This window comes from Quercus suber, unplaced genomic scaffold (assembly GCF_002906115.3).
Source record: "Quercus suber isolate HL8 unplaced genomic scaffold, Cork oak 2.0 scaffold_490, whole genome shotgun sequence".
Classification (NCBI taxonomy): domain Eukaryota; kingdom Viridiplantae; phylum Streptophyta; class Magnoliopsida; order Fagales; family Fagaceae; genus Quercus; species Quercus suber.
Genome location: NW_027069939.1, coordinates 355,886 through 377,851, shown reverse-complemented (window position 1 = coordinate 377,851; position 21,966 = coordinate 355,886). Strand labels below are relative to the sequence as shown.

At 32.8% G+C, this 21,966-nt stretch overlaps 2 protein-coding genes across 4 annotated transcripts; both read left to right on the top strand.

Annotated features, from left to right (window-relative positions):
• The first annotated feature begins 2,293 nt into the window (after positions 1–2,293).
• On the top strand, positions 2,294–3,394 carry LOC112033066 (uncharacterized). Its single transcript, XM_024065840.1, has 3 exons — positions 2,294–2,368; positions 2,876–3,070; positions 3,128–3,394. Exons 1-3 carry the CDS (start codon positions 2,294–2,296, stop codon positions 3,392–3,394), a joined length of 537 nt encoding a protein of 178 aa, XP_023921608.1.
• An 8,771-nt stretch (positions 3,395–12,165) lies between these two features.
• LOC136063136 (protein ALTERED PHOSPHATE STARVATION RESPONSE 1-like) lies at positions 12,166–21,645 on the top strand. Of its 3 annotated transcripts, XM_065763055.1 has the most exons (6): positions 12,166–12,410; positions 13,546–13,680; positions 13,900–15,049; positions 15,390–15,464; positions 19,512–19,711; positions 20,784–21,645. In XM_065763055.1, the coding sequence occupies exons 3-6, from the start codon at positions 13,948–13,950 to the stop codon at positions 21,126–21,128; spliced, it is 1,722 nt and encodes a 573-aa protein (XP_065619127.1). In that variant the 5' UTR covers positions 12,166–12,410; positions 13,546–13,680; positions 13,900–13,947; the 3' UTR covers positions 21,129–21,645. The 3 variants fall into 3 exon arrangements, with proteins under 3 accessions (XP_065619127.1, XP_065619126.1, XP_065619128.1); XM_065763054.1 differs by lacking the exon at positions 13,546–13,680 and having other exon boundaries at positions 12,167–12,410; XM_065763056.1 differs by lacking the exons at positions 12,166–12,410; positions 13,546–13,680 and adding an exon at positions 12,532–13,167.
• Positions 21,646–21,966: the final 321 nt, after the last annotated feature.

Genomic DNA, 21,966 nt, shown 5'->3' with positions numbered 1-21,966 from the left:
ATTACTTGGATGCTAACTATGAGACACTACAGATTCTAAATTCTAATTCTAGCATTTCGAGTGATAATCTATTTGTTTCATTAATTCCAACATTTAGGCTAAAATCATATCTCTCACAAATGGTTTTACATTTAGGAATTTAATCCTGAGAATAAAACCATATGTACCAAAGATCTAATTCCAACATTTAGAATGATAAAGAGTGAGATGTGGATTCACAAGCGTGTGTGTGTGTGTGTGATTCCAACATTTATTCCAACATTTAGAATGATAAAGAGTGAGGTGTGGATTCACAAGTGTGTGTGTGTGTGTGTGATTCCAACATTTATTCCAACATTTAGAATGATAAAGAGTGAGATGTGGATTCACAAGCGTCTGTGTGTGTTCCAACATTTATTCCAACATTTAGAATGATAAAGAGTGAGGTGTGGATTCACAAGCGTCTGTGTGTGTGTGTGTGTGTGATTCCAACATTTAGAATGATAAAAAGTGAGGTGTGGATTCACAAGCGTCTCTCTTTGTGTGTGTGTGTGTGTTAGAATGATAAAGAGTGAGGTGTGGATTCACAAGCGTGTGTGTGTGTGTGTGTGTGTGTGTGAGAGAGAGAGAGAGATTCCAACATTTATTCCAACATTTAGAATGATAAAGAGTGAGGTGTGGATTCACAAGCATCTCTGTGTGTGTGTGTGTGTGTGTTAAATGAACCTATCAGTCATAATTTCACAAAGCCATATATATATATATATATAAATAAATCTTTTGCAATAATCCCTGTTTTTGTGCATTCATATATGCATTTGATTTTTTATTTTTGGGGAGCACTCTTTGGACTACCTAAATCATTTTTACCTACATATCAATTTAGAGCATGGACTCAAGACATAATTCATTCTACATTGATGTCTTACGAGGGAATATTAATCTTGAAGACCAACGTTTCAGTGTATCTGAAAATAGTCCCATGTTAGTCCAAGATTCTCCACTGAATGATGAAGTTGTCACTTCTACAAAAAAAACAACATATGGTATCAACTTCAGTCCTGAGGAAGACAAGCTGCTTGTAGCAGCATGGCTCAATACCAGTGTCGATCCTGTGTATGGTAATGAGCAATATAGAACAACATTTTATGGCAAAGTTACAAAATACTTCAAGGACCACAAGACTGATTCTACACGTAGTATTTCATCCCTAACAAGCCGATGTGGAGTGATTAATAGGTCCTTGGCTAAAATTGAAGCAAAGAATGAAAGTGGAACCATTGCTAAAATGAAGGTATAAATTTTGCAATGGTCTTTAATTTTTTTAGATTTACAACACAAATGAATTGTTTGAAGAAACTAATTATGTTATGTTTATTTAATTTTTTTTAGATTGAGAAAGCAAGGGAATTGTTTAAAGAAATTCACGGTTATTTTTTTCAATATGAACATTGTTAGCTATTGTTGAAGGATTTTTCCAAGTGGGCATATATTATGCCTAGGGAAGATTCAAGAAAAGAAATGCCTCAAACTCCAGATTCAATAGTTCAAAAAGGGAGGGTTGATGACATTATGGATTTCGAGAGGCCAATAGGTAGAAAAGCTGAAAACGCTAATTGAAAGAGAAAAGATGATGGGAAAGATTTCGCAACGAAATATTTGAAAAAGAAAAGAAAATTCTTGAAAAATCTTATGCACATGAAAAAAAGAAAATACGTATCAAAGCGGAAAATGTTTGATTGCAAGAGTTGAAAGAGAATGAAAGAATTATGATGCTAGACATAAGTGTCATGAACGAAAACCAAAGAACTTTTTATGATGGACTCCAAAAAGAAATCATTGCAAAATAAAGATCAAGTCGTTCGTTGGGTTGAGATGATGTTGGTGATGTCTTGTTTCAACCTTATTTTAGGCCCTGATATGTATTTTGTGGCATTTATTGGGTGTAGCTGATTTTAGGCCTTGATATGTATTTTGTGATCTTAGCAAAAGGTATTGACTCTTTTATTATGTGATTTCGTTGTAGATTCTATTAGGTTACTGCCATCTAAGTAATTCTAGCATTTTAGCTTATATAAAATGTCATGTATTTTCTATGTTTGATTTTATATTACTATAGAATTTGTGTTGCTATAATTGTGTATTTTCTAGTTATAAATCTTAAATTATCATCAATAACTATTCTGAGTACTTGTAAAATGAGGAAATTTTAGCCTTATTTGGTTTAGTAATAATGAATCATTATTAGTAGTGTGTGCATTGAAAAATGGGAGTGCTAGTCTGAGCAAGTTCAAGGTTTCCAATCTTGAAGCAAATGCACGAGATTGTGATTGTGCAGAGAATGACTGCACTATATCAGTACTATGGAATATATCTATGTGAGCATTGGGTAAGATATAATCTTAAAGATACTTTTATATCACTAAAGGTTGAGCCAGGTCTTGATAAGTCTTTTCTAGATCAATTATTAAGCAGTTGAAGCCAAGACTCTGTGGATCTTAATGTATTGAGAACAACATAGTTATCTTTTTGGAAGCTATTGTTGTTTATCTATTGTAGTTGCCAGTCTTTGTTCCATGTATGCACGTTTGCAAAGTATACACCTACATAGATTATATACTATATACAATTTTTTTTTTGTTATATTTTCTTATAGTTTCTATGCTTGTCTTGACTGTTGGGCTCTTCTAATTGTTTCTGAAATGTATCCATTGGTTTACAATTCTTAGTGCTAGAAGAAGATAGGAGAGGATCTCATCTTAGGCCACATTTTTATTTAAAGAAAATTTTATATTCTGTACATAATGATCAAATCTTCTTTTAAAGTTATCAATTTCATTTCATATTATGTTTCTTGCATCTATATTGATAATTGTTTTCCAATGTTTTCTTCTAGTTTATCTCCACGGGTCGTTCTTTTTTTCGTGAATTCCTTGATGATGACTCAGATGAAGATGAGATAATTACACAACTTCTCACTGGTTTGCCATCACAAAGTAAGCGTGGTCGACATATCGACCGTAATCATATGGCAAGCTATAAAAGGCTTTATGATGCCTACTTTGCCGAAGTACCTGCATATCCTCCCAAAGTATTTCGAATGAGATTTTGAATGAGACATTTTCTTTTTCTCCGAATCCTATCTAAGGTAGAAGCTCATGAACCTTACTTTATCCAAAAAACAAATAATGCCAAAAAGCTTGGTCTATCTCCCCTTCAAAAGATGACCGCTACACTTAGGATGCTTGCTTATGGAGTAATAGCTGATTTTATGGATGAATATGTGAGAATAGCAGAAAACACTGCAATGATGAGTTTGAAAAAATTTGTTGCAGCAGTGGTTGCTATTTTCTCAGATGAATACTTGAGGTCACCAAACAATGAAGACATCGCTAGATTGTTAGCTCATAGCTAAAATCGTGGATTTTCAGGCATGTTGGGAAGTATTGATTGCATGCATTAGAAATGAAAAAATTGTCCAGCTGCATGGAAAGGGATGTATGGTCAAATTCGTGAGCCAATTATTATTTTGAAAGCAGTGACTTCGTATGATCTTTGGATATGACATTCATTTTTTGGGTTACTTGGGTCAAATAATGTTATTAACGTGTTAGAGCGGTCTCATATATTTTTTGAGCTTGCATAAGGACGCGCTTTTGCAGTTAATTACTCAATCAATGGTCATGATTACATTATGGGAAGCTATCTTGCCGATGGCATATACTCAAAGTGGTCAACATTTGTGAAGACAATCCTATCTCCACTAGGAGAAAAAGAAAATTATTTGCAAAAACTCATGAGGCATATAGGAAGGATGTCGAGTGTGCATTTGGAGTGTTTCAAGCGCGATTTGCAATTGTACGTGGACTTGCACGGTTTTTCTATCATGAAATACTACAAGACATTATGAAAGCATGCATAATTCTCCATAACATGATTATTGAAGATGAGCGAGATGAAACTGAAGCAGTGGACTTAGATTATGAACAAATTTATAGATTTCGTGTACACCAATGACATGTGAGCCGACAAATGAATTTATAGAGTTCGTTTAAGTTCATCAATGCATTAGGGACCAAGACATGCATTAGGGACCAAGAAGTTCATTCTCAACTCCAAATGAATCTTGTTGAACATTTATGGCAATTACAAGGAGAGTCATGAAAACTTTTGGTTTTATTTATTTGTCTCCTATTCTTTATGGAGTCGCCACTAAAACTTTTGATTTAGTTTATTTGTTTCATTTTATTTATGAAGCTGCCATTAAAACTCATTGGCTATGTTGTTTTGTTGTGTTAAGTTTGAGTACTAGCCAATTGTTTTGTTGTGTTAAGTTTAAGTACCATTTGTCATCAAGGAAGTGGCAAGCTTAACTTTGTTGAATTCAATGGGTTTTCTGTGTGAGTTAATGTTGTTAAATATGAGTTATGCGTGTAAGTTTTCTATGGACTACATTGGTAGTTTAGTTCAATTGAAACAACTTCAACTTGACAGGTTGGCTTCTAGATTGCATTTATAAATATGTTTTTGGCTTTCGATATGAGTCTTGATAGGTTCAAAGTTAAAAAAAAAAAAAAAAAAATGAAGGAGACAGGTTCTGGGTTTTATTTATTTATTTATTTTTTATTTTTTAAAGGTGACAGGTTCATAGTTTAGTTTATATTTTATGGATATAGTTTTTGACGGATTGATAGTTTAGTTCAATTAAAGTGGATATGAGTTTTTATTGCATCTATCATTTTCTTCAAAAAAATTCATGTGATCATTAAGGGAAAAAAAATCCAAAAACATGGTTGTCACGAAAAATGGATTTCCAGAAGTATGACCATTAGAATAATTTTTTTTAAATGCTTGTTAAGAAAATATGGATTTTTGTAAAATATGACTGTTAGAATAAGACGAATACTTGAAAATGTTACCGTTAGAATAAAATAAGTATTTGAAAATATGACTGTTAGGAACAAATAATAAAGAAAGAATAAAATAAGAATTAAGAAAGAATATCTAAATGAAGCGGTAAAAATATAAAAGGTGAATTGTAAAGTGGTGTGTTAAAATAGAAAAAGTAACTTTTTGATATGTCAAAATAGCATTATTTTATAACACCTGATGGTAATGCTCTAAGAGCAGCACAACAAGAACGTATGTCCTCTAATCAAATATTAACATTACAACAAGACATAGCATGTGAGGTTTTATCAAAATAGCCATTCTATTCTCATTTTCTATGCTCAAAAGCAAATTTCCAGCAATGACGGTTTTTTCTTTTTTGGCTGAATCAGCAATGACAGATTTGTCAAAAGTAATTGGATCTCTTCAATCAAATCAAGTGACCAAATGGACCATTGGGTAGTAGTCATATTGCATGACTCATTCAGATAAGCTCACTATCGTTACACTCAAAGATAGAATATAAAAAAGATGCTTAATCACGTGAGAATGATAAAGTTTTTATTATAACTCGAGTTAGACGTGGCATATACTAACAAATTCGTTTTTGAAAATTTTTTTATTGGAAATTAAAAAAGTTGTCAAAATTTTTTTAATTTCTAATAAAACTTTTTTTTAAAATGGTATACTATTGTGTGCCTTTAAAGCACACGTTAATTAAATTTTTATTATAATGGAATAATAAGCTACCTAGGGAGTAATAACAAATGAAAAATATTAAAGAATGCCTAAAGACATTTGTTTATGAACTATTTTAGAAAAAATTTTATGGAAAAAGAAAAGAAAAAAAGGAATAAATGTTTTTGTGGGAGGGAAAAGCTTAACCTTACGTAGTGGGCCTAGGACCCTATTTGAAGATTACTGTGTATCCGAAGAGAAGGAATCGGCTGAGATGGAGTCCATCTGGAAGAAGGATACTTGGAAACGAAGGAGGAGTACAATCCGAAGAGATCGTCAGTGGTTCTAAGAGGTCTTACTCCTCGGATACGAATAGTCTTGATTAATCAAACGTGTTGAAGGTCCGAATGATCTTCCTAGCAACCCCAATGATAAAGATAAACTCTGAGTATGTCTAGAGACGATAAGAACGAAGAAATATCTAAAGGAAAAGTTGTTACCACCGTATTAAATGCACTGCAACAACTTTTTTGACCGCATTTATGTGGAGAAGACCTCTGAACAGTGTAATCTTAGCTACCGTTACTCACAAAAAACTAAAGAAGATACATGACATGACATACACTCAAGTAGGTACCCAGATGAAGAACAAGTGGACGATGGGAATGATGGAGAAGGATGCTATATAAAGGAGAAGGGCTCCTGATAAAGAGAGGAGGAAGAAAGGACAAGAGAAAAGAAAGAGAGACTTCACTGTAGCCTTAAGAACTGTAATCACTACTCAATTTATCATAAATCTCTTCGGACTTCAATTCATTTCGTCTTTACGTGTATTTTTCTGCTGGTTTATACTTGGAGGTTGTAACCAATCGTTGTTAATTCCATAATCAACCTAGCTCTATCACCCACGCTCTACAAATTTATTGTTTTGGGTTTAGACCACAAATTCTAATCCTACAGTTTTGATAGTATTTCTATTTTCCATAAAAGTGGAATCAAAATTTTCCTGAAATTGTTTATTAATAATTGCTCTAAGAATATTCGTTAACATGACCCATAACAAATTATCAATCCATTCCAGGAATGAATTTGAACATCTTTCCATCTTCCTTAAAAGGATATTAGATGAGTTATACTTACATGACAGATGGAGGTCAGAGAGCATACAGCGACTAGATGGAGAGTTATACTTAAGCATAGTTCCAAACAATGTTTTATTTAAATTTTAATGTTAAGTAACTTGAATTTCTGACCCAGTTTCGCCCCAAGAGAGGAAAAAAAGAGAAATAAATAATGACAATTATTAGTATGGCCATGATAGGAACACAAGCCATTGAACAATAATAAACACAATAAAAAAAAGGGTCCAACTTTTCTAGGCAAAATTTTAAACATCATTTTTTTTTTCATTGCATCACCATTCGCAGCACAAGTGTGAAGGTAAAACTTTTCTAGGCAAAATTTTGAACGGGAGAAGAAATAAAAATTGACTAATAAGTAAAATATGTTTTACTGTCCAAGGTTTTCCCTCTCTCTCTTTTTTTTTTTTTGGGTTACAGACAGCCAACCAAGGTTCTTCCTTATTCCAAAAACTAACGGAAAGGGCAAATAACAAAAATATATTGGAAAGAGGAATGGAAGAATCACGTGAGAGGCACGTGTGCCCTTTTCCATTTGAAGAAGACCATAAAAAACTGGGTTTATAGTATTTAATTTTCCTGAGTGATCTAATAAAGAAAAAAATGGAAAATCATCATATAATATTGAGAATATGTAAGATCTTGACATTTTTTTTAGTACCATAAATGCATAAGCATAGCAGCTTATAGATTATAAATGCATAAGGGAATTAGATGTGGGCTTTAATAGTGCCTAACTTACTTTAGGAGATTCTTCTTAAAAAATAAAATAAAATAAAAGCTTCAGCATCTAATTCCCTAAAGTAAGTTATGCGGGCTTGGATTTTATATCTATAAGAGCATTAGCATCCGAGTGTGTAAAAAATAAGAAATAATAATTTTTAATGGATCAAGAGTGGAACAAAAGTTTAATTGAAAATTTGGTTGACCGATCAGGTCAGTTTATTTTTCTTGTATTGTACTTTATTAGCTGTGCACACAATATAAAGGGTCTTTATTGTACAGTTACAGACTCACAAAAATGCATAGATTATTCCTTTATTCTGTCTTTATTTTCTCAACTTGATCAAAAACTATTTAGAATGTGTATTGATCAAGAAGCTTCAAGTGTGAAATTAAAGTAGAAGAGTAAAAAATGAAATTGAACATTTTAAAAAAAAACTGTTGCTGTTAATTATATAAGAAAAGTTAATTAGAAAGTTTAAGAGGAGGGGCATGAGACGAAGCAATGTTTTTGGTAACAATATGAACTACTTTACCTTTCAAAAAAAAAAAAAAAATGAACTACTTTATGGAAAAGAATCATGCACACACACTTTTACTAGCATCCTGTTGTTTTCCCCACCTCCTTTACTGTTTTTTTCTTCATCTTATTGGGACTAAAATTGGAGTAGTTGATCTAAATTCTATATCTTCTTGTCCTCAATCATCAAACCTGTTTCATGAAACATCCAGTAGGTAGGTATATTTAATCAAACTTAATATTATTGCAAATTGACTTGTCATGAAGAATTATGTTAAAAGGAACAAAAGGGTCAATTCAAAGTGGGGAAAAAGAATGCCAGCCCAGCAAATTGTGGGAAGACAAATTTTGCGGTTGCTCACACTACTTACTGCACACCTGACCTAATTATAACTTATTGGTAATCGGCTATTCTCTAATGATGGTATTGATGAGCACAAATGAAAATAGAGAACTTTTTGTATGTTTAATCTGGGTTGGTCTATTTGCTGACTAATGAAAAGATGGTCGTTAGCTTTGCTATAAGGTTTCAATTGAAATTCTTCTCAAAAAAAAGAAAAGAAAAAGGTTTCAATTTACTATTGGATCATGGATTTAGTAGTAGAAACTTTTTTATGTGTAGAGACACTCATCATGGGTGCAAAAGTGGTGGGGTTAGGTTTATTTGTTTCAAGGCATAGAAGAAGAATTTTTTAGAGTAAGGGACTTGTTTTTTTGTAATTTGGAAACAGGTTTTTTTTTTTTTTTTTTTGAATTTAAGTTAAAACTTTTTTTTTCATTTTTTTATTGAGAGATAATTACAATATACTACTAATTCATAGTTTGAACATTTTTTCCTCTAAACCCCTAAACATTTTGTGCATAGGAAAATGTCAATTTATTTACAAGGCCATTGACAATTTATGTTAAAAGTTAAATCCAACCAAAGGTTTCAGTTTACTTTTGGATTATGGCTTTAGTAGTAGAAAGTAGAAACTTTTTTATGTGTAGAGACAATCATCATGGGTGCAAAAGTGGTGGGGTTAGGTTCATTTGTTTCAAGGCATAGAAGAAGAATTTTTTGGAGTAAGGGACTTGTTTTTTTTTTTTTTTGGTTATTTGGAAACATATTTTTGTTTGTTTGTTTGTTTATTTTGAATTTAAGTTAAAAGTTTTTATTTTTATTTTTTTTATTGAGAGATAATTTAATATGCTACTAATTTCATAGTTTGAACATTTTTTCCTCTAAAAAAAAAAAATGGCTTGACAAATATAATTGTAGCAGTGGTGTCAGGTGTGGTGAAAGGGGGAGGAAAAGTGGTGTTGATTCAATGTGCAAGATGTGAGAGAGGTGGTGACTCAAGGAAGTAGATGGAGGGAGATGGTGGTAGTGACATGGAGAAGGTGAGAGGGAGGTGGTGTTGAATTTTTTACTCTCAGTTAGGTTTCATTAATTGAGATTTTTTTTTTTTTTTTGGTGAAAAGGAAAAAAGTTATATATTGTCTTTATTCTTAACATACACTAATTTCATATTAATCAGAATTTATTTGCTATTTGATTTCTAAACTCATGTTTTACGTATAAATTTTAAGTTAAAAAAGCTTGAAATTAGAGAAATTCAATTACCAAAGTTTCAAAAAGTTGCACCCCAATTAAAATCCTACTATCAAGATTTTTTTAGAAATTTCATTATTTAATTTCTATTATTCTAATAATCTTCCATCGTGAAACTCGTCGCGCTTATGATCTTTGCTTGAGTTGACAACCACAAAACCCAATGCCGGGTTTTATTGTCTTTATTCTTAACATACACTAATTTCATATTAATCAGAATTTATTTGCTATTTGATTTCTAAACTCATGTTTTACGTATAAATTTTAAGTTAAAAAAGCTTGAAATTAGAGAAATTCAATTACCAAAGTTTCAAAAAGTTGCACCCCAATTAAAATCCTACTATCAAGATTTTTTTAGAAATTTCATTATTTAATTTCTATTATTCTAATAATCTTCCATCGTGAAACTCGTCGCGCTTATGATCTTTGCTTGAGTTGACAACCACAAAACCCAATGCCGGGTTGATGGCCATTACGACCCAGCACTGGCATCCATGCATACAAGAAAGGGAGAAGGGAGGAGCGTTTGAGTTTTAAAAAATGTTTTACGAATAAAATTTTGATAAAACATTTTACAGCTGTGTTTTCTAGTCAACATAAAATGCTTTTGGATTTGATCAAGGTTTTACAACGAAACAAACATTAGAAAAATGTGGGGACAATTTTTGCTTCAAAGTCAAAAAGGCTAGACTAGGTTGTAATCTCTCTGCATGTCATATAAGGGATGAGCCAAAAGGATGAGCCAATGAGAAAGAGTACCACTAGTTTGGTTAAGAAAGTCTCCCTCTGTCATATAAGGGATGAGAAAGAGTACCACTAGTTTGGTTAGTGGTACTCTTTCTCATTGGCTCATCCCTTATATGCCATGAAGATGGAGGCTTTTTTTTTCATGTGGGACAACAAAATTGCCTAGGTTACAACATGGTCTAACCCTTGGCCTTGAAGCAAAAATTGTCACCACAAAAAATATTGCAAATATTTTCTAAAAAATATTTTACAATGAAACAGTGGAGTCTTAAAACATTTTATGATGAGATAATTTTTATAGTCCAATCATCTTGTTATTTTACAATCAAGGAGAGTAAACAATTTAATTCAAAGATTAATTTATCATAATACTCATTTATAAAAAAATTATAGAGTGGTATAACATTGTAAAAATGAAATTGAAAACTTGAACCTGATTAAAAAAAAGAAGAAAGAAAAAAAAAAAAAAAAAAATCCTTTTTATGACCTTGTTTGACAATATTCCATTTTTTTTTAGGGACAACTACATTTTTATTTTTTTTAGAGAGAGTTTTAACCTATAGCGTCTGCTAGAATTATTATCAGACCAAAACACCAATTAGTTTTTGATGTAGGCAATGATTGAACCTCATATTTCTTATACAACCATCAAATACTTTACTGGTTGAGTTAACTACAACTTATACACAATATTCCAATTTGATTCTCTCCATCAATTACTACTTCAAAGTTTAAAGTTTTATAAACTAATCTATAATGAAAAAGAATGCTTTAGAGAGAAAGCTAAAGGCTTCTCCTAAAAGTTGTGATCCGCCTCAGCTCTCGTTCAGCCTTGTGTTTATTTAATCCCAATGCTTCTTTTCTCATCGCCAAACAAAAAGTTGATTAAAAAGATAAGAAAAGATTCTAATCCTTTTTTTTATTTTATTTTATTTTATTTGTCACTACCAACAAGCCGTTAATGACCTTCATTCCTTAAACAAGTCATTCTTTTCCATTCTCCAGATCCAAAGACTTCCAGATCCAGCTCCATATGCACGGTTAAAAATGTACCTAGCATTTGTATTTTACTAGAATAGTCTACTAGATTTACAAGTCCAGACAACTACTTTTGTTTTCTTATATATTTAATAGAGTTAGTACAATAATTTTTTTAATAACTTTTTCACAATTTATTGTTATATTATCTTGTTAATAGGTGTCCACACGTATTTGTTTGTTGAGTCCAAAATTTAACTTATTAATAATTCATTAGTTTATACGTCCCAAAGTTTTAAAGAGGGAAGATGTTTGCTTTACCTCAATTGTACATTTAATCTCTGAAGCAAAATTTTTCTACGAAACATTTTGTAGAATAAGTCTTTCTCATGTTAAGTGACAAGGTAATTCTATAATTTACAATCCTTTTAAATATGCTGTTCCTATTATAAGTCTTTCAATATGGATGAAGGATATTCTAGCCCACCTTAATGCTAAACTTCTAGCTGATAATGACTAAGTTTATTAATAAAGTTAACAGCTTTCTCCCTCCCAAAAAAAAAAAAAGGTTTATAAGCACGATGTGTATTTTATCTATTTACATTATATTTGTGCATAACTTGACTTTAATTTTTGAAAAACATATAAAAATATCAATTAATAAAATATTAAATACACTTTAACTTGCACTCTTTAGGATACAAGTTAACAGAAATCTATTAGATACCAATAAACTTATTTTTAATTATGCAGTAATTATAATTTATTCCAAAAATTTAATGTTTTTTACATTTTACCCATCTAAACGGAAAGCGAGTAAGACTCACGCACTACTACTTTCTTAGTAAGTAAGTATATAACTGGAAACTTTAGCAAAGTTAGTGGTGGCCAAGTGGGTTCCACAAAGCAATCTCCACAACACATGTCTTACATAGCATACAATGATGTGATCTCATATTCATGTCTTTTTCTTTCTTTCTATCCATGTGCCTTTTTTGAATGGAAAGAGCCATAGCCCATGGGTCCATCTATAGATTCGCAAATTCTGTCCACCTCTCCTTCTCTCTCTCTCTCTCTCTCAATATGGGTTTTTTTTTTCTTCTGAAATCCAAGTTCTTACAGTACTATACCCATTTTGATTGACTTCAATTCAACTCCTCAGGTACATCAAGTCCCACAATTTCTCTTATCTTTTGCTTCTACATGCTGTTTTTTGTATTGGGTTTTGGTTGGTTTTGATTGAATTGAATTGCTTTGGTTTCTAATCTTATCTTGGGTGTTGTATGCTTTCTGTTCAATTAATACAAACTTCTTTGCTTTATTGTGCATGTTCAACTGCTCAAGCTCTGATTTTTGGTATTGCTTTATGTGAATTTTGATCTGTTTTCATGCAATTCTGGTTTTTAGTGGACTGGGTTTATTCTTTATAGTGCTATTAGTTATAAACCTCTGTTGGGTTTGCCTTTTTCTTTTTGTTTGTTTGGTTAAAACAAGCATAAATAGAGTTTTCTAGATTATGGGTATTGACTTGGGAATCGGTTTCAAGCTAAATAGAGTAGCAGTTCATGAATTTTCTGGAAATTTTGTGTTTTTAGTAACTTTATCTTGGTACAGTTATAAAGTTATGCTTTTTAGGACTAAATTATGAATATTCTATTCTTCATAGAGATAAAGATTCCCATTCTTCCATCACTTTCCTTTATTCGGGTTTTCTTCTTTATAGGCTGAGTTTTTGAGATTAGTGACTTTTGAGTTGGTTCCCTTTACTCTATTTTGTTGGTTTCTATAATGTTTTAGCATGAAACTAAAGCTATCTATTCTGAACATTCCCTTTTTATTATTCTATTCCTATCATTTACTCGAGCGGTTCAAGGGGACTTGGATTGATTTTCTTGTTTGAAGTTGAGAACTAGAACCTGGTCCGAATTATGATCTCTTATGGCATTTTTATTCATCCTATGTTTTGTTTCTGGAAAGAAAATAGGGAAAGGACAGTGCTTACAAAATCAAGTCTTTTTCTTGTGGCTTTTTCACTCTTAATTGATTAGTTTAAAGTTTGACTGCTTTTCTTCTTTTTGTTGTTTGTTGTGGTTATGGTGCCAATATATTGTTATGCATTTCTTCAGCAGATCTATTCGATGCATTTCTGTTTCATCTGGTGACATTTGTTTATTTATAATAACAAATTTGATGTAAGACTTGTAACTTTTGGCTGTTCATATACTTCCCCCTATTTTATATTTAGAAGTGGTTTCTTGAAGCATGAGTCTCATTTGTACCTTTTACTTTTCTTGCAGTAATTTTCAATCTTGTACCTGTCTTTTATCAAAGAATGCGTGTGATCTTGGGCTATTGATTGGTAGAAAAATATGGAGGAAACTATGATTTGAAATTTTGTATAATCTTTCACCTTTTGTTGCCATAAAGGGAAGGTGTGGAGTTGATAGAAACATGGTTATTTTATAATTTTAACTCTACTTCATGTGCTATAAAATGTTTTAAACAATGTTGAGTTTTAGAGAAGTTGGAGATTGATCTATTGCTACACGGCTTTTGTTTTTGTTTTTGTTTTGTTTATAAGTAAGTTTTGGCCCCAAGAGGAGTGACTTTTGATGTTTCTTTAATATTCTTGTTATCGAATAAATTTTCAGGGAGAAGCCAATTTCTGGGTTATGTCGAAAGAGTGATCTCTAATAGTAATGGGGGTATCAAGCTCTAAAATAGAGGAAGATAAGGCTCTGCAGCTATGTCGTGAAAGGAAGAAGTTTGTTAGGCAAGCACTTGATGGCAGGTGTGCACTAGCAGCTGCTCATCTTACATATATTCAATCCCTTAAAACTACAGGAACTGCTCTTAGAAAATTTGTTGAGCCTGAAGCTCCTATAGAATCTTCCTTGTATACTTCTACCAATGCAACACCAGAACCACTTGCTTTAACTGAGAAGTCCCTTTCCCAGTTCTCATTCTCTTCTCCATCTGCCTCCCAACGTGTAGATGCAACTGAAACCTTTTCTCCATCTCCATCTCCTCCAAACCATAGTCAATTTCAGGCAAATCATGTGAGATTCAGGGGTACTTTGTCCAAAAAGGTTGAAGAAAAACCTTCTTTACCTGTTATAGGAACAGTAACCTCGTCGACCACCCTGCAGAATACCACACCTCATTCCACTGAAAGACCTGAAACATCCTCATTTGAAGGTTCTTCCCTCCCCCAAGAAACTCCAGCATGGGATTATTTTGGTCTCTTTCATTCAGATGATAATGAGTTCTCTTTTCAAGATGAGAAGGGGATGAACCAGGGGTTGGAGAATGCTGTTGATATAAGACGGCCTAGAGAAGAGGAGGGAGTTTCTGAGATGGAAGATGAGGAGGAAAAGGCATCTTTTAATGGGAGGGAAGAATCTCAGGATTCAGATGATGAATTTGATGCTGAGCCTACCTCAGAAACACTGGTCCGAACGTTTGAAAATCTTAATAGGGCACAAAATCATGTTGCTGATAATGCTTCACCTAGTTCGCCTTCTGCTGGAAATGAAGATTCAGATACTGAGTTCTTGAATGGGGAGAAAGACAACTCCCCCTCTTTGTCACCATTGAGAACCACATCTAAGGTTGTTGTGCTTCATACTGACACAAATAAAACACCACTGAAAGAAGATAGTATTGTGGCTAAGGACTTCTATTCAAGCATAAAAGAAGTTGAATTTCTCTTTATAAAAGCATCTGAGTCTGGCAAAGAAGTTCCAAGGATGCTTGAAGCAAATAAGTTTCATTTCCGTCCAATATTACCAGGGAAAGAAAGTAAGATCTCTCTATTGTTTTTTTCCCTTGTCATTTGATCTCTCATGAATATTGGCTACTATGATTTGGTTAGAAAGTTGTATACACTATCAAGGCTGCAGGACAATACTCTGCTTTTTTATGCAGTTATCATTCATGCGCCCAATCTGTAATGCAGCAGATATGTCCTGCATGAGTGGGGCTCATTGCTAATGCTTAAAGAAAATTTTGATGTTTTCTAAAGGGCCAAGAGAAATTTTCTATTTTATGCTTATTACCAAAAGACTCTAGGAAGTTATTTGAGATTTCTTATCCTGATGTCTATTGGTAAAAGTCTTAACAAGAGAATCCTCTATTGTAGGAGGTGAGTCAATGGTATCTACATTCATGAAGGCCTGTTTCTCTTGTGGAGAGGACCCAAGCCAAATTCAAGAAGGTAGGCTACTTGTCTTTTTTTCTTTCAGATTACTTCACTCTTTTATGTCATAGAGGCACAACAAAAAATCATGTTTGGGGATTGAACAAACTTGGGCACTAAAATCCAGGATGTCCAGCATGGGATGAGTTCTTGGTTTCAAAAATGTTTTGGCCTGTTATGCTCCATAGACTCATTTATGAATGTATTGGACATTCTGGAATTTCTATCTTAAAGATGCCATAATATAATTGTGTTAATCTACCAATAAATTCAAATGATGCCTGTCCTGTAATTGCATCCTATAATTTGCAACCTGTAGAACCTCATGCTACTTCAATTTGTAAGTTGTCCATAATCAGTTTGACAAACTCAGGATCATGCAAAAACATTTCAAGTTCCCTTCAATCTGGGAAATATGCATGTATTGTAGTGTTAACTACAAGAACAAGTCCTTCCAGGCTTCTTCTTGATCTTGTCGCATATTCCAATTCTTGCAAATTAGGAGTAAAATATTTAGATGAAGACTAGATGAAGAAAGGTTTTTGATAAAATAATAAGAAAATGAAGAACAATAATTTTCTGGAAAGTATTCTCAAATGAATTAGTAGACTTTATTTTCTTTCTAGGGAGACTCTTTTACACATAATATGCTATGTTGAATTAAAATATAATTTGGAGAATAAATAATCTGCAATGTCAATATCCAACGTCAACAACAACCAAGCCTTAGTCCCAAAAATTTGGGGTCGGCTATGGACCCTCAACAAACTAGTAAGGGTTGGACACGTGTATTCTTTTCTGTTTTTCTATTCTATTTGAAGTCGTATTCTTTGTTATTTCCTTAATTGACATATCCTTTTTTTTTTTTACTTCTTTTATTAATATTATTTTGGTCTTCTTCTACCTTTATTTTTTTATTTTCTTTATAACTTGAATCAACTCACTTTTTCTCATTGATGTATTAATCTCTCTCCTTTGGACATGATAAAACCATTTCAAGTGACTCTCCCTCATCTTTTCATCAATGGGGGTCATCACTATTTTAAGTGAATTTCCTCATTTCAAATCCTATATTTCCTTGTATTTCTACTTACTCATTTTAACACACTCATTTTAGCTACATTTATTTTATGAACGTATTGAACCTCACTCATTTTCTCATTTCAAATCCCCCCATTCAGTCTTATAAAATTTCCCCTTTAACTTAATGGGTATTATTCTCCTAATGCACTTCCTTACTTCATCCACTTTGCTCTTATCTTATGACTCACATCCTCTTCACTCATACAATAATCTTGATATTCTTTGTTTGATGAAGTGGTTTGGATAATTGAAGCTTTAGAATGTCTGTGATGATGAAATCTCCCTTTCCAACAGTGTAGCATCTGAGCTACAGTCTTTGGCATAACTCAAGCAATTCCAAATAGATGTTTGCCCAAATATCTCATGCCACCATTCAATAAAGTAAAAGATGGTCAACTGAGTCCCCGCTTTTCTTTCACTTGCAACACCAATCAATAATCATTAATTTCTGTTCTTGAGGATTGTCTATTGTCAAGATTCTACTCATCGCTGCTGTCCATGCGTAGTTTCTGGAGACTTAGTGATGCAGGACAGTCAAGAGGAAAATAAAAGAACAAGAAAATTAAAAAGATAACCCTAAGAATCAGCATTTATAGGTTACCTGAAATCAACAGCAAGCAAGAAAATTTAGGCATCAACACCTAAGGTGTCAGGAATCAGCACCCAACAATTTGGAAAATCTATAATTTGAAATTTCATTAATCAGTCGTCTCAAAATACAACCATCTAGAATCCTTTTATAGAGCTTTTAGGAATAGAAGATAATCCTATCTGAAAGCTGAAACTAATCTCGAAACCAATCCCTATCTAAACTCAAATCTAATCCCCATCTGAATTTATAAATAAAAGTCTATAATAATCCAATCTCCTACTAGATAAAGAAAATTTGAAAATAATTTTGGTTGTGCTCCCGCATCACTTAGACAATCCAAATTCTCTTTCATGGGAAAGAAACTCCTATGGGACCCCTCAAGGCTTCATAATAATAGCAAACATCAAAGTTCCCTGCTTTTGAGGGTGTCTAAGATAATCAACTAACCTTGAAGAGAAGTTGGAATACAAAAGCTCAAAGTAAATACCCCCAGCTTCCAAATCTTAATCACGAGGATACCAATTACGTTGTGGATTCCAACTATGTCTCAACAACAACAACAATAACAAGCCTTGATCCCAAATTTTTTTTGTTAAGTAATAACGTTTCATTGATATCAAATAAGAGTCACCCAAGTATACAGCAAGTATACGGGGACAAACAATTAATTACAAACATTACATAAATCTAGCAAATCAACAACTGAAAATAACCAGTCCAATAAAGTAAAAAGGAATAACTTGAGATCAGGCGTAGTTCTCTCTGTATCTTCAAAGCTCCTGCTATTTCTTTCCCTCCAAATGCACCACATCAAACAATGGGGGATATCCATCCATATATATGCATTCCAATGACGATGAAACTGACATTGCCAGCAAGGTAGTAACTCAACAACAGATTTTGAAATCACCCAACACACTCCAAACAAACACAATACCATGGACCACAAATATGAAGCAATAGGGAAATGCAGATTTCTCAAAAAAAAAAAAAAAAAAAACTGATTCACCATTACATTTGCACATATAACATCAATCTGTAATCCATACCCTCCTCCTTATAACTGTCAATCATCAAAATTTTCCCCAAGGCTGTAATTTATACAAAGAAAGCCACTCTAGGAGGGACCTTTCGCTTCCATATGCTTTTCCAAGGGAAAGATTGATCACTAGTGCCACCAAATAGTTGGCAATAATCATTGACCTTAAAGCCTTTTTTCTTATCTGGTTTCCAGCAGATCCTATCCTCCCCAAAATTTGGGATTCCAATTATGTGTGCCACACAAAAAAGACGAAATTGACACATCCTTATCAACTGCAATTCGATATAATTTTGGAAATACATCCTTCAAACTAGAATCCCCACACCACCAGTCATGGCAAAAGCAGATTTAATTATCATCACCCACAGAAAATTTACTTAACTCATTAAATTTTATCAACATGATAACATTAGCATAATTCCCATTGTGTTGTTTTTCTTTTTCTGTACATATTTTTTTAGCTGCTTCATTCTTCTTGTATGAAGTAGTTTTTCTGTTAATAATATTTTCTTAACTATCAAAAAAAAAAAAAAATTTAGCATAATCTAATACTACAACTATATTTGAAAATTAGCATGTCAACATACCATTAGGGACCCTATTTCTGCCCCCTTTTGCCACTCCGAGACCTACAGGTTTTAAGAGACTGCCTATGTAATTTGTCTTTTGATGTTGATTTTCACAGTTATGTGGACCACTGTCTCCAATATGCTATAAGGTGATGAACATAGGATGCTTTCCAGCCAATATAAATAGATAAAATTGGGATTTGTCATCCACAATCTTTAATGTTATCCTTAGTTGTATATGTCACAAGAATATGACAAGTTACAAAAGTAACTAAGCTGAATTTATTTGCCTATAGTTTATGTGTCCTATTTTATCTTTTAAATGGTATATTTCTTTATATTTTCTGCCACTGAGCTCTAACTCAAATGACACCTCTTCTTCTTGTAAGAGCAAGGTAAAAGGTGTGGTTGTAGCTTCAAAACCTATGCATGTGTAACTTACCAAAAAAATATCCCAAGATTTTCTTATACTCTTTTATGTTTAGATTGTATTTTTTTTTATTAGTTTTGAAAGTAAGGGTTGCAATATATTTAGATTTTATATATATTTGAAACATATATCATAGCTATAAAAGGGTTCAGAGCTCTATATAGCTGGAGTTTAATTCAAACGCCCCTGTCAGGCATGGTTCAAATTTTCTGTGAATGAAGTAGAATCTTCTTCTTTATAAACCACATATATTAAGGTATTATATTTTTTTACCTCTTCAATTAAGGTAAGTCTTGATCTATATACCTCAATTATTCAACTAATCATTTTTTTAAAAATATTTTTTTAGGCCCTGCTCAAGATTCCATAAAGTATTTGACTTGGCATAGGACAACATCATCCCGTTCCTCTTCATCCAGAAATCCATTGGGAGCGAACTCAAAAGACGATTTAGATGAGCCCATTAATTTCTGCATGATCTCGGGCAGTCATGCCTCAACCTTGGATAGGCTATATGCATGGGAGAGGAAGCTATATGATGAAGTCAAGGTACTGTTGATCTTACAGCGGTTAAAGTGATATAATAATTATCATCTTCGTTCATCATTATTATTACTGTGATTGATATTTTCACTGTGTATGTGATTTATTTGCTAAGTTTGTCCTTTTTTCTCATATGAGCTGAAGAATGATTAATCTCCAATGCCTGTAATATTTTGAATCAGTTGTTTAATCTTTATTGTATCATTTTTTGGGTGTTCAAGAAGTTAATTTTTGTGTTTCTTTTAATATTATCCTCTTCATATTCATTATCTGTTAAATTAAATTTCTCTATGAGCTTAGTATTCACTGTCTTGATCATAAAAAGTGAAGTTAGCTGAAATAACTTGCTCAACATGGAGATGTAGTTGTGCTTTTACTACTGCCATGTTTGGTATAGGGCATGACTTCACTTTCCCTGCTATTTTGGATAATCTGAATTATCAGACAAGCATAAATGTCACCATAATTTGAACAACTGAAAAAAGAAACCATGACTATGACATGATTTAGTGGATTCAGTAGTAGTTTTTTGTAAATATGATGGGAAAATGGCAACTTTTGGTCCAACTGGGATAGGACAATGTTCAGCAGAAGCTAGATTAATGACCAAAGGTCAATATTTTGTATAAATTTGAACTGCAAAGACAAAATAGGTAAGTTCTTCCCTTTTTTCTTTATCACTTAGTCTTCCTTCTCTGTGTATCTTTACCTAATTTGATATTTGTTGTCAACCATGTACCTGCCAATAAACAAGTATTATACTTGATAATGTTGATCAAAGCAACCTAATATACACAAGACAAAAGAGATACAGAATATTGCTAGGGTCTTGTAAATCTTGTGGATTTTCATCCAATAAGTATTGTGAAATATCCGAAAGTGTAGAAATGCATGAGAAAGTGTTGAACTTGTTCTACAGGATGTATCAGCCCATCAGATCTGAAAGTCATACATAAATCGTTGTCTAGCATATCTTGTAATATCTGTGATTAATGAATTTGAGGTGATAGGTGCTATATGTTGAGCTGCTATGTCTTTTGAAACGTTTCAATATATGAGTAAAATTCTCGTATTTTAGGCCAGCGGAATTGTCAGAAAGGATTACGACTTGAAGTGCAAAATTTTAAGACAACTGGAATCAAAAGGGGAAAGTCACCAAAAAATTGATAAAACTCGTGCAGTTGTCAAGGATCTACATTCAAGAATCAGAGTTGCAATCCACAGAATTGAATCTATATCAAAGAGGATTGAGGATTTAAGGGACACAGAGCTCCAGCCACAACTTGAGGAGTTGATTGAAGGGTATGTGCCTTTACTCTCATCATTATTTTATTTAAACAAAAATTCCATTAGGAACCATACATTGTTATGGATTCCAATAGTCATTAGCTATCTGGCACAGTTGCGGCTAAAAAACATTTAATATTTTTTTATGTCCATTAATTCAATTATATTTCATGATTCAACTCATTGAACTAAGCCTTAATCCAAAATAATTGGGGTTGGCCATTGCATTGTGTTGCTAGATCGTGAAGCCGCGAGTAGAAAGAATGAGCCAAACCAATGGGCCCTTTCAATCTAGTGCATGCCTTTATTTGAATTTTTACTGCACTTAGCCTTAGTACCATGTCTGCAATTACCCCCTAACAGTCATCATTTTCCATATACTAATTCACATCATTTTGGGCCTCCCTTTTACCCCTTTTGCTCTTTCCAGGTTAATGAAAATGCTCATCTTTTATTATTAATTACACACACATACACCTAGTGAGTTTGGAACTCAAACCTCATCTTCCACCTTGCTTTTTTCAAGGAGAGGAAGTGCCATTTGAGTTAAAATACTTATTGTAATTCAACTACATTTCATTTCAGCAGATGAAAATCAATATGACCTCAGATATTTTTGTTACTTATCCAAAAAAAAAGAAAAGGAAAATAAATATGACCTACCGTTGACCTTAGTTAGAAGGCCCATCTAAAGGAATTATTTTGTCAACTCTGTGCCTGTGATTTTTATCTAATAAAAAACAAGAGCTTATCAAAGTTGGACTTTTGGCCGAACATCAAACCATGTTGTTGGGCATTTTGAGGTTAAAAAATAATGGAACAGTCCTATCCTGTTTGTTAGCTTGGTGCCTATCAGAGTTCATACAAGTATTTTGGCGAGTTGATTTCATTGCATTCAAGGCTTGTTGGCCTACTGATATGATTCATGGAAGTAGGTCATGAACCAGTTACCAAATACCAACATATTACTTCCA

Excerpts from the sequence above, each read along its gene's own strand:
- LOC112033066 (XM_024065840.1), top strand. The coding sequence starts at position 2,294 with ATGCACGAGATTGTGATTGTGCAGAGAATGACTGCACTATATCAGTAC. Across the intron at positions 2,369-2,875 it reads TATATCTATGTGAGCATTGG|TTTATCTCCACGGGTCGTTC; the intron begins GTAAGATATAAT and ends GTTTTCTTCTAG. Across the intron at positions 3,071-3,127 it reads TACCTGCATATCCTCCCAAA|GTAGAAGCTCATGAACCTTA; the intron begins GTATTTCGAATG and ends ATCCTATCTAAG.
- LOC136063136 (XM_065763055.1), top strand. The coding sequence starts at position 13,948 with ATGGGGGTATCAAGCTCTAAAATAGAGGAAGATAAGGCTCTGCAGCTA. Across the intron at positions 15,050-15,389 it reads AATATTACCAGGGAAAGAAA|GAGGTGAGTCAATGGTATCT; the intron begins GTAAGATCTCTC and ends CCTCTATTGTAG. Across the intron at positions 19,712-20,783 it reads AGCTATATGATGAAGTCAAG|GCCAGCGGAATTGTCAGAAA; the intron begins GTACTGTTGATC and ends CTCGTATTTTAG.